The sequence below is a fragment of the Saccostrea cucullata genome, unplaced genomic scaffold (assembly GCF_032062105.1).
Source record: "Saccostrea cucullata isolate Sc308-1 unplaced genomic scaffold, CSIRO_AGI_Scuc_v1 ctg13845, whole genome shotgun sequence".
NCBI lineage: Eukaryota > Metazoa > Mollusca > Bivalvia > Ostreida > Ostreidae > Saccostrea > Saccostrea cuccullata.
In genome coordinates, this window is record NW_026929374.1 from 19,855 (window position 1) to 32,896 (window position 13,042).

At 33.9% G+C, this 13,042-nt stretch overlaps 1 protein-coding gene across 1 annotated transcript in view; it reads right to left on the reverse strand.

The window, feature by feature from the left end:
• The window catches only part of LOC134280634 (uncharacterized), a gene marked incomplete at both ends in the record, with an annotated part of 30,612 nt that extends 19,560 nt beyond the window's left edge, over nt 1–11,052 (reverse strand). Inside the window, 4 exons of the mRNA XM_062763074.1 lie at nt 5,673–5,816; nt 8,839–9,015; nt 10,686–10,762; nt 10,963–11,052. Coding sequence (XP_062619058.1) covers nt 5,673–5,816; nt 8,839–9,015; nt 10,686–10,762; nt 10,963–11,052 — 488 coding nt within the window. The remainder of the gene's footprint in view (nt 1–5,672; nt 5,817–8,838; nt 9,016–10,685; nt 10,763–10,962) is intronic.
• Between the last annotated feature and the right edge of the window lie 1,990 nt (nt 11,053–13,042).

Sequence of the window (13,042 nt, forward strand, 5' to 3'; positions counted from 1 at the left end):
CCAAAATTTGAAGAAAATGAAAACAAAACCTGTCTATAATTCAATTTCTTGGTAGAAAATGAATCTTTTAGCTTAATTTGGGTGGTTAGAGTATCTTCACTTAAAGTAAAGTTAAAACATTATATAGTGGTTGTTTGAGTTTATTTCTTTTTTCAAAGATATTTTAAAGTTAAAATATGACTTTGAATATCATAAAGAGAATACTAAAATAGCCACCTTCTGTTTGCAAGTTTCTAAGCGCCCAGGGTGGTTAAAATTGGAATTTTATCATCTATACAAAAATAATTAAATGTTTCTGATACTTTAAGTTAATGCTATGTCAACACTAAAGTCAAAGCCGTCATTTAAAATAATGTCATCAGGCAACCCAGTTGAGCTCTGTGAAAAAAAACAGATTTTACTTCTATTATAGAATTCTTTTCTAATTTATCCATAGCTTGAATGCTGAAAACTTAAATTTTTCCACTTACTAGCCTAAAAAGGAGGGATTTTAATATAAAGCATCAACGTTAAGGCGCTTTTTGTACAACTTTCAGAATTTGAAAAACAAAATTCAATCTGTGCCTTAAATTTACACTATTGTCTTAAAGCCATATATGGCGTATGTACAATGAAAATTATTGGACTAAAATTATAAGAACTTATTATTTGTATCGTTACTTTGTATAAAGATAGAATTTTTCCGTAATTTACAAAATCTAAATCAATTGCGTTATAAAGATATCACAATTTAATTTGGATTCTCGGAATTTTCTCCGACTCGGAAGAAAATACAAAAGATTTAAATAACACATTACAGAGAAGATAAAATCGTATTATTAGATGAAACGAGGTGTTCTCCGCGTTCAGAATTGTATGAAAAACTTTAATTTAAATGTATCAACTATATTTCTTTACTTAATTTTGTATTTTTTCAAAAAAATTTTTTTTGATCAGTTACGCCATATATGGCTTTAATAACTAACTGTGGTTGTTTGATCACAGAAAGCCTCATCATTTCCAACAATCATGCCTTATGTATGATGTCATAAACAAATGAAAAAATGTAATTACCTGGTAGATAATGAAAGATCACAAAGTTTATTTTCCAACTACTTGTATGCTTTACTTGCATTTTAAAACAAGCATATTGAGAGTATTGCATAAGCAATACATGTTCCCTACTGGGTTCCCCTTTTTCTTTAGGATGTCATTTCATAATATGAAAAAGTTATGTCTAAGGTAAAACTGCTCGATTTTGACGTGAATGCCTTTAACCTAATAAAATAATCCACATTAAGGTGAAAATTCAACTCATTTTACAACGCTTCATATAGGTGTTGACCATCCGAATTTTGCGCAGCACAAACCCAATCTTGAACGATTATGAAAAATTAAAAATGCCATAATTTTGTCAAAAATCAATGAAGCAAAATGACATTCAAATTTAATCTGTAACTCATCAAGATACATTCACATACCAAAAATCAGTTCCAATATCTGCAAGCATTTAGAAAAAAATGTGGAAAACCAAGTAGAACAGACAGACAGACGGGGACAGACAGACGGACGGATGGACAGATACATAGGAAACCTATAGTCCTCTCCGGTTTCACCGGTAGGGGACTATAAAAACAAGAGGCCCACAGGCCTTATATTTATAGGTCACCTGAGTATCATGTATGAACTTTCCACAATCTGATTAAATCGGATCCTTTGATCCGCTCAGACACATAGATCGCTACACAAGCAGGATCTGAAGAAACTCCATTCAGCGTCATCTTCTGGTGACCTCTCAATTATCCAATCAAACGTTCACGTCCAAGAATTAAGAAGTGTCTCAGAATTGTCTGATGAGACTGTAGCTCTACTGGTCTGTACTTATAACAAAGGAAAAGTAGCACTTGGATTAGGAACTTCACAACAGACAGCAATAAATAGAATTATGTATATCTTAGTGCAAGTCTAAATATGTGCCAAGTTATATTGAATTTAGACCAAAACTTTAGGAGGAGTAGCATTTTTAAAGGAATTTCTATTTTTAGTGACCATGGCAATACCGTTCATTGAAATCAAAAACCGATGCACTAGATTATGTTTCCTAGTGTACTCTACTTGTGTGCCAAGTTATATTGAAATCAGACCAAAACTGTAGAAGGAGAAGCGTTTTAGAGGAATTTCACAGGAATTTCTATATTTAGTGACCATGGCAACACCGTTCATCAAAATCAAAAACCAATGCACTAGATTATGTTTCTTAGTGTAGTCTACTTGTGTGCCAAGTTACATTGAAATCAGACCAAACTGTAGGAGGAGTAGCATTTTAAGGGAATTTCACAGAAATTTCTATTTTTAGTAACCATGGCAACATCCTTCATCGAAATCAAAAACCGATGCACTAAATAATGTATTTATGTAGTCTACTTGTGTGACAAACGATGAAATCAGACCAAAATTGTAGGAGGAGTAGCATTTTGAAAAATTTTTTACAGACAGATGGACAGTAAGACTGACGGACAACGGACACCTTACTATCGCATAAGCTCTTCTGGTCTCTGATAATAATGCATTTTCACTATTTAATCTATATAGCCCCACCCTAGCACTAAAACCCCTGACCCTTGGGCCATGAAATTCACAATTTTGGAAAAGGCATGCAGTCATATTTTACATAACAGTTATTATGCACTTGCTTGGTTTCTTTTAACCCTAGGGGCAGAGAAGAAGATTTTCAAAGAAATAATGCATTTTCACTATAGATATATAACACCAGAACCCCTGACCCTGGGGCCATAAAATTCACAATTTTGGAAGAGGCACTCTTGCTCATCATAACTATGTACTTAGTTAGTTTATCTAATACCCAGGAACAGAGAAGAAGATTTTCAAAGAAATACTTAAGAAATGAATGTAATATTTTTTCCTTTGATCAATGTATCAAAGAAAAATTTGGACGGAAAACTTCATCAATGCGCGTATCGATCAAAGGAAAAAATATTACATTCATTTCTTATCATTTAATTATGCTTTTAAATTAATAAAATGAATCTTTCTTTCACCTTTCTATTAAATTTACGCATCAAAAACAGTGCGCACGAATACATCACAACAACGTTAACGTTGCTGAAATTCAAAATGGCTCAAACGAAGAAACGTTCTCAAATATTGTCGTGGCATTACCAACATTCTCTGAAATAATTTACAGTTCTTCAACACAAAAAAACTTACCTGTTGTGTTATCCCAATCGGTATATTTCCCTGGTAAGTAATGTAAAGGGAAGCTACTCAAATATCCTAACAGTTCTAACATTTGGTCACAGAAATTTTTGATTTCATTTGCACATCTTTTCATCTGAATTTCAAACCGAACATATAAATACGTATCACAACCTGTTAATGTGTAAAACCTGAAAGATTCTGCTGCCGACTTTTTAAGAATAAAAGAATCTGTCCTCATTCATGCAGTGTCGTTTTTCTCGATCATCCGTTTCCCACGTTTTAACAGATTAACGGTTTTTCCTCTCTTTGCAATTGGTAACATAAAAAACGTTTCTTCAGAATTCTATTGTTCATACCAGACATCTCAAAGCCAAACATTTCACAAAAATATGTCGATTTCTTTCCTTCTTTCCCAAAACTGTATTGTTGTTATGCAGACGATTTGATTTGTTTAGCAAAGGGGGATAATTCAAAAAGAAACGAAAGTAGAAAATAAGTCGGGGACGTAACGGACAGGTTTCGAAATTCAGGAAAATATTTATTAAAGTAAAAGTATTTATTATTCCTCCAAGAAGTAACCTGGGAGCGGGAAATATACTTGTAGAGACTGCCAAAGTAGTTCCGGCTGCTTAGCATGCTTAGTGCAAGCGAACTCTAGATTTTATTGATGCAGGTATCAAAAGAATTTTTAAACCAATCAGAATCAAGTATTTTATAGAAATTAAATGATTGCATTTTCACTATATAATCTATAGAGCCCCACTCTAGCACTAGAACCCCTGACCCTGGGGCCATGAATTTCACTATTTTGGCAACGGACTCAATGCTGATTACAATCATGCTGACAGTTTGACTGCTTGATGTCCAGGAGTAAAGAAGAAGATTTTTAAAGATTGCATTAATTTTAGTGGTTTTGGCCCCACCCCCCAGGTCCCAGGGGGGCAGGGACTATGAAATTCACAATTTTTGTTCCTTCACCCATAAATACTATATGCCAGAACTTGTTGAAATTGGTTAAGCAGTTTCAGAAAAGAAGCTGAAAATGTTCAAAAGTTAACACAAGACGCACGGCGGATAGCAATAGGTCTCCTGGGTTTACTCAGGTGACCTAAAAAAGAAATAACACATACCTCAACCAAAATAATAATAACTAGACATCATTGAGATGGTGGCCATCTCAAATGGCCCCGCTTTCAGCAACCTACATGAAAATGTAAAGTAGCTGAAAAGGGTTTATTTTGAAGATGTTTAAGATTAAAGGGGACAAAAAGTAAGTACTCCCTGAAAAATAATACAATTAAAAACTTTAAGAAATGTATCCTCTATGAAAATTGTTGCATATCCTCTATCAAAATATGGAAGGAAAATCACAAATGCTACGTACCCAGTCAATGTGTTTGAGGCTGAGTGGACTCGAGGGAAAGAAATTATGCCAAGAATAATGATTTTAAACTGAGAGGCTATTTTTGACCTTAAATTGACCTCGAAACTTTGTTCAAGGTCACTGCACATTCATTGACCACTGGCACTCTGTGAGTGAAGTACTGAGCCACAGTGAACAAAGGGGAGAGAAGACATGCTCAGAACAAAGATTTTTCATGTAATTTATGACCTTAACCTTTGACCTAGACACAGGATTCAATGTCACTGCACACCCTTTACCCAAAGGCACTCTGTGGGTGACGTATGAGCCAGATTGGGCCAAGGAGAGAGAAGATATGCTCCGGACAAAAGATCTCGGATGGACGAACAGACTGATCTCTATAGGGCACCCGCCGAGCAGCCCTAATAACAATAACAAGAATCTCCTTGCTGCATTGATTTTGACCTGATTGAGAAACTAAAAATACTTTTTTTGGCCTTAATCAAGTTGATGGTGTTTTGCGATTAATGTGATACAATGCACACTTCAGAGTTCTCTCCCCTTTGTATTTTTCCTCTTAGTAACATAATTTAATTATAATAATCACATACTACAAGATGTAATTAATTTTTTCTATATCTGGATCTAAATTAAACTATGGATATGAGCAATATCTTAAAATCTTTCTCTTAATCTAAATGCAAATAAAAGTCCTAATGTAGGAAATCCTTATGGGGTCAGTAAGTTCACTATCACACCATCTAACAATTTTAAGTAGGGTCAATGGAGTGATAATGTTATATGGAGCAATAAGAATGCAGCAATGTTGATGAAGCGATAGAATGATGACAATGATGTGTTAATGGGTCATCATCATCATTGTGCCATCACATCAATGTCATCACACAACTGCACAATCTCTTCATCATCATCGCACTATTGTGTCACCCCACTATTGATTCAAACTCCAACATTATGCCCAATCAGGATTCCATTAAAATGTTAGATAGGAAATTTCTCAATTAGACATGTGCATTTAATTGTTATACTTAATTCCTGAAATCACAATCCAACTGATCTATGATCATTCAGGATAACCAATTTATCTTACTTTCACATTTCTTTTTCTGACTGGGGACTGGTGTGTAAGCCCTGTAATAATCCCTCTCCAGCACCTCCCCCTCACAGTAAACGCAGATGTTATCCCCCGGGGAGGTACAATTCCTGTGGTTGCAATTTGCAATAGGAGGACAAACTGAAATGAAAAAAAATGAACCAAATCATAAAGTCATATACAATAGACTTTCACATTTAAACAATAATTAAGTCATTTTCTTTTAAAGCTAGGTCAATCAGTATTAACCATAATTTTCCCTCAGTAATGTTACTAACTTATGGAGCAAACAACTTACATTTGTATGAAAAATGTTTGGTGCTTACAGTGTTTTCCTTAAGAATCAGAAATCAAAATTTCTTATAAGGTTACATAGTTCTGTTCATTAACATCAACCCTTAGCCTGTAACAATCAATCTTCAACCCTTCACTTTAAAATAAAGGGAAAACACTGTGCTTAATCTTTCATGCGAGTTGGTAAAATGGGTGGGCAAACCCAGGCCAGGGCAAATTAAAAGCTAGGGCAGTTCAAGATTTTTCAAATATCTTCACTAAGACTACCAATTTATTTGAAATTTTCAGACTATGTTTCTCGAAGGTTCTTTGAATTGCCAAGTAAATACTGCCTTAATATACGTAAGATTCATATTCAACGCAATTGTTCATTTCCAAGTTGGTAAAATTGGTAAGCAAAATCAACAACACATTTTACAGTATTTTTGAATTAATATGAGTAAATGAAACAGTAACATGAGTTCATAAAAAATAGGCCAGACAATTATTTTCTGACATTTGAATTTGAATAACACGGTCAATAAACACGTGTGTTTTGAGAATATGTTTAGGTCTTTTTTAGGGGTGGGGGTGGGTGGTATGTTGTAAATAAACAAAGGTACAAAACAGTACAAAACCATAACTTGATTGAAGTTTTAAAACACAGGTTTACAAATGAGTAAAGAAGACTTTTGTGAGAAAAATTAGCATTATGCCCATAAAATGAAAAATCTTTTTTGGAATGGGCAGAGATCGACATCAGATCTGCTGGAATGGGAAAGTCGTCTACATAATGAAAACATTTAATTTTCACTAATTTAAAAACTCTTTTAACCCTGGTTTCTCTGTTTGAACTCTTGCAAATTCTGCCTATTATATCCTACCATTTTATACAATACAATTTCGTAATTTAAAATAAATTTCAGTCAAACTATTCATGAATTCGTCTTCTAGCATCTTCATATCGGCACATCCGACAACAAACTGGAATCGGTATCTCGAACCCGACGTATTTTCATGAAAACTAACCGTTTTGAAATAAACAAGTACAATGTCAACCCAAGATGTTGACACAATAATATGAATATGAATTCTTCTTTGTAACACAAGCTCATAATCAAAGTTTAAACCATATTCATTACAATCCATTTGCTATTTATTTCGTATCAACAGTGAAAATTCAGCAACATTAATTAACAGGAAAAGTAATATTGCGTTTATTCCGTAAATGACAAACAGGAAAATGTTTCTTTAATGTAAAGAATCTTGAGAGGAAATAAATGATGAATGAATGAATGCGTTTATTCCGTAAATTGCATAAATTAAAATTCAAAAAAGTTGAAAAAAGAATAAATAGCAAGCTCTAATTATTTTTTTCTTTTCTCATTCATTCATAAATAAATAGCACATAATTAAAGATGTGTCTAGTTTGACTATTTCAAATCCAACATAATTTTAAAGAAATAAAATAAAATTGCGTTTATTACGTAATTTGCATAAATCAAGTTGATTTGTAAGAAAGTTGTAAGAAACTTAACGGATTAAATAGCAACTTTATTTCATTGTCATTCATTGATTGTTTGCTGTTTATACATTAAAGATATGAATGAAAACAGCGTAAATAAATATATTTACAGAATAAATAGCATATTTTTGAAATAATTTCCTTACACATCTGTTCTGTTTGTGGTATTATACACTTCAGTTTACATGAAAACCACGGAAAAGGGAAACTTGCATCGGTATATACTCATGTTATTTGATTCGCTTCATCATCTTAAGATTGATCAATTTAAGAATGACCACCCCCACCCCCCTCAAATCTCCCCTTTAAGAGACTTTTAGAACGTTGCCTGTGTATATATATACTCAGGCTTATGTTATTTGATTCGCTATCCGCCTCTAAAGAATCGAACATTATTAGATCCCCCTCTATCTCTCATATAATCTTCTTTCCTGAAAGCGTAATAAGAAGTACTAAATATTCAAAAGTAATAATATAAACTTAATTACATCATTAAAATCCTTCTTATACAAGTAATGATGTTAACGTGTACAACGTCAAACTTATTCCATTCTCGAAGCGAATAAAATGATAATGCCCATATGGCATGTTAAACCTTACAATATTCTATGTTGTCCATTTGTATTGCATAATTTTTATTTTGTTCTATTATTTCCATTTGCATTGTAAAATTTTCCATCTGTATTTTAAAATTTTTATTTGACGAATTCATGCAATCTAAAATTTTCCTTTTGCATAATATAATTTTTCATTTTTTATTTCATTTCTTTTTATTCAGGTAATAATATCACAGAATGTCATGATTACACACATAAATTAAAAACATTACAGTTTAGCCTTCTGATAGAAAAAAACCTGAACATAATTATCTCAGCACTATGTTACTTAATAAAGATCTCACTGAACATGACTTGTACATTTATCATACGCATATTTATGTAAGTTAAGATATAAGTATGTATAATTTTTAGTTGTTTTATGTATTGCATCGTTTGGCATGCAACAATTAACATGTTATATTTCCTATCTCTTATTGTTATCAAACTGAGCCCTACCTCTCAAATTAAAAAAATTACATGAATGCCACCACCAAGATAACAAGATAAATAAAAATATCTTTGGACCCCGGGTGAATATTAGGGGGAGGGGTTCCTGTCCACATGTACAAGAACCTGTGAAATGTTTTGAGGAATTTTCTTTGAAAATAGCACAGTAATGTCGATCACGTGAACCGTGATTTTGTATTTTATTTAATATTTTTTAAAGAATGTCTTATGATAAGCAGTGCATGTTTTGGTCCAGCTGATTCAAGAAATATTCTATAACAAAACTGCATGGCATATACAATTTTTTACTGCCCCTTACTTTTACAATAAGGTCCGTCTGCATAGAAGCCATCATTACAACTTGTACACTTCTCCAGGGAGGAGCACTTTCCCCCACTGTCACGCACCAGTGGATGGTTCCGCTTCAAAATTCCATCATCAGAGTAACGCAATGTGCAGGCGGCCCCACCGTAATCTGTTTTATCATCACAAATAGCTGTAAATGAAGAGTGAAACAATAAATCAATGGATTAAGACATTTTTTGGGATTCTAGGCACTCAAAATACTTGATCTCACTACATCAAAACAATAACCATTCCATACACTAAGAATTTTTCTAATACCATGCTTATCCATTATTATGAAGAGTACACACACCAAACAATCATGAAGAGTAGAAACAAAAAACAATAATGAAGAGTAAACACACCAAATAATCACGAAGAGTAGAAACACCAAACAATCTTGGAGAGTAGAAACACCAACCAATCATGGAGAGTAGACACAAAAAAAACAATCATGGAGAGTAGAAACACCAGGCAATCATGGAGAGTAGACACACCAAACAATCATGGAGAGTAGACACACCAAACAATCATGGAGAGTAGACACACCAAACAATCTTGGAGAGTAGACACACCAAACAATCATGGAGAGTAGACACACCAAACAATCATGGAGAGTAGACACACCAAACAATCATGGAGAGTAGACACACCAAACAATCTTGGAGAGTAGAAACACCAACCAATCATGAAGAGTAGACACACCAAACAATCATGGAGAGTAGAAACACCAAGCAATCATGAAGAGTAGATACACCAAACAATCATGAAGAGTAGACACACCAAACAATCATGGAGAGTAGACACACCAAACAATCATGGAGAGTAGAAACACCAAACAATCATGAAGAGTAGACACACTAAACAATCATGGAGAGTAGACACACCAAACAATCATGGAGACTAGACACACCAACCAATCATGGAGAGTAGACACATCAAACAATCATGGAGACTAGACACACCAACCAATCATGGAGAGTAGACACATCAAACAATCATGAAGAGTAGACACACCAAATAATCATGAAGAGTAGACACACTAAACAATCATGGAGAGTAGACGCACCAAACAATTATGAAGAGTAGACACACCAAACAATCACGAAGAGTAGACACACTAAACAATCACAGAGAGTAGATGCACCAAACAATCATGAAGAGTAGACACACCAAACAATCATGAAGAGTAGACACACCAAATAATCATGAAGAGTTGACACAGCAAACACTCATGGAGAGAAGACACACTACTATACACTACTGTTCAGTGAACAATCATGGAGAGTAGACACAGCAACCAATCATGGAGAGTTGACACACCAAACAATGATTAAGAATATAAACACCAGCCATATAGCCAACCATAATGAGTACATACATACCGATCAATCAAGACGAGTATACACACCAGCCTATCAAGGAAGAGTCCAATATACATTCTCAATCAAACCAATGAGAAACAGATTTTGTTTTTATGAATTCAAACTTTAATTTTAGATTTGAAATATTGAATATACAATTGTGCCACTTAGAGGTGAACTTACATTTACTGAGGGCCATGGGGTCTAAATGGTTATTTCAAGTACTTTTTTGTGCAGAAGTAAAGATTACTTAGCCTAATTACCTAATTAGGATAAATATCTCTTCCCTATATACAGATATAGAGCATTTTCTCTCGATTGGGGAAAAATGAGAAATAAGTGCTAGATCTTCGAATGTATATTACTTTTTCAATAATGAATATTCATTTTGATGACAGATATTTATGAGTTTATGGCATCAAATGGACGATTTATGATCAAGTATGGAGTCTGATACCGTATTTGCAGGATGTGGGATCATCTGGTTCGCTTCTGTATCCAGGACAACAGTACAGTTCAGATTTATAAATGGTTCTAAAATAATAAAAATTGATTAAATTTTTAATCTTTATAAATTAAATGAATCTAAATCATTCTTTAAATGCTGAGTTTCCTTCAGATAAAGTAAGAGAATTTAAAGAAAGTTACTATCCTTATAACTTTAAACGGTACTATTGATTCCAAACTTGATATTGTGTGTATGTGAGTTTCGGAGAGAGAGAGAGAGAGAACACCTGTATCTTGTACACCGGCCCCATTTCCAGAATTTACATTTCGCCTTATATCTCTCCTTAACTGACCATGTTTTCTTGCAAACATTAGCTCTGAAATAAAAAAAAAACAACATACCTGGTAGAAGATCTAAAGAAATAAAGGACTTTTAATTTGTATATCACTAAATGAATCAAATCACAAATAATATGTTAATGCTTTGAGAGAAAATGAATAGTGAATATCTTAAAGTGTACATGTAAAATGTGCATCACAATTTCTTTGTTGTTAAATCGGAAGTCAATCATTCCAATGTGACAAGATTGCATGATCAATCCTTAGACAATTAACTGAGATGAAATGAAAGATCTTAAAATTTATAAAATAAAATAAAATAAAATAAAAGAAGAAAGCAACAGATATGAGAGTGAAAAATTAAATCTCAATTATTACTATACCTTATTTGATACTTCATTTCATATTAATATATACTTTATGTAAAATCTCGGAGCCATAAATCAGAGCAACCTAACAAAGAGTGTACATTTTATGCAAACAAAAACAAGGAAAAAGCCCACGTCACGTAAAAATACATCTTTATTATAATTATTCAATGATGTTGATTCTTTGGAAAAAATTATGCAAATTTATTACTTAAATAAACATTATAGTCTGTTCTCTTTAAGTATCAGTCACATTATCCAGCGATAGCTAGGGTACTCGATGAGAAACCGATGTGATTTTTTTTTTCTAAAAATGGCGTGGTTGCCGGCCGGACACCTATCTTAATCGGACGGTGACTGAGGCCATTCGGCGAATCTGTGGGGGTCATCGGTAAAAAATAAGCTGTAGTTAAAAATCAGTGATGTCTCCACCGATGCCCCACATCGCTCCTCATCGGCAACCGATCATTAACATATCTTTCAAGGATCGACCGATGTAAGGCCGAGCATCATTAAGTGTCCGTTGGATCTGATGTCGTCGGGAGGTTGAGTGGTGGGCAACAGACATCGACCGATCATCGGTCAATGTTCGATCAAACTGTGAAACATTGGCCTATAGTCGACGGACGTATGAACGATGTCCACTGATGTATGAGCGATGTAATATATATTACACCGGCCGATTACACAGGCGCTTGTTTCATACAGTGAGCTTAGTTTTCTACTATATAATAACACTGTTATTATATAGTAGAAAACTAAGCTCACTGTATGAAACAAGCGCCTGTGGCCGATTACCCTGGAACATCGATTTATGATTAGCAATGCATCGCTGGGCCTTTGTTAGTCTGGCCGACAACCACACCATTTTTATCAAAAAAGCATCGCATCGCTGGATAATGTGACTGATACTTTAAGGACTACTAGGCCGATGTGGACCGATGTTGGGGCATCGCTCACAACACGGATTACCACCGGTCTACGGCCACCGGCCGAGAAATGTGACTAGGGCATAAATTAGCTATCACCTTCTCCTTGACCCACAGTATTATATGTATATAATGTTTAATATGTTTCTGCATCTCATGTACCATTTACATGGGTTTGAGAGAATAAATTGAATTGAATTGACTGAATGATGTTACACAAATTCGTATATTTTAAAGTAATATTGAAAGTCAATTTAGCATAACAAAGATAAATAGCGGGTTCCATTAGATGTTAAACCAAGCCACAGTAGTGAAGGAGAAACTTCAAGAGTACTCAGCACGGTGCACCTATGTATTCAAGACGTGGTGTAAATCATATGTAATACTCAAAAATTCCAAGGAACTTTTGTACAATTTGAATTCACAAGATTTTATTAAAATCAACAGCCTTTAAACTTAAAGATTTTTTAACTTTATACACACCATTCCCCACGATAAAATAAAGATTAGGCTTTTCGATATCATTGACAGCCGCATTTTCCAGTAAAAATGGAACTTGTAAGTTTACTTTCCTTGTCATTGGTCATTTGCAAGATTATTTTGTTAAAAATATTCTGATTGTACACACAAGTACTCTGAAGTTGACATCAAAAACATGCATGAGTTTCTTCTTGACAATATCAATGAATATCTAGGTTGTTTTTTGGAGAAAAAGTCTTCGTACAGTCTCT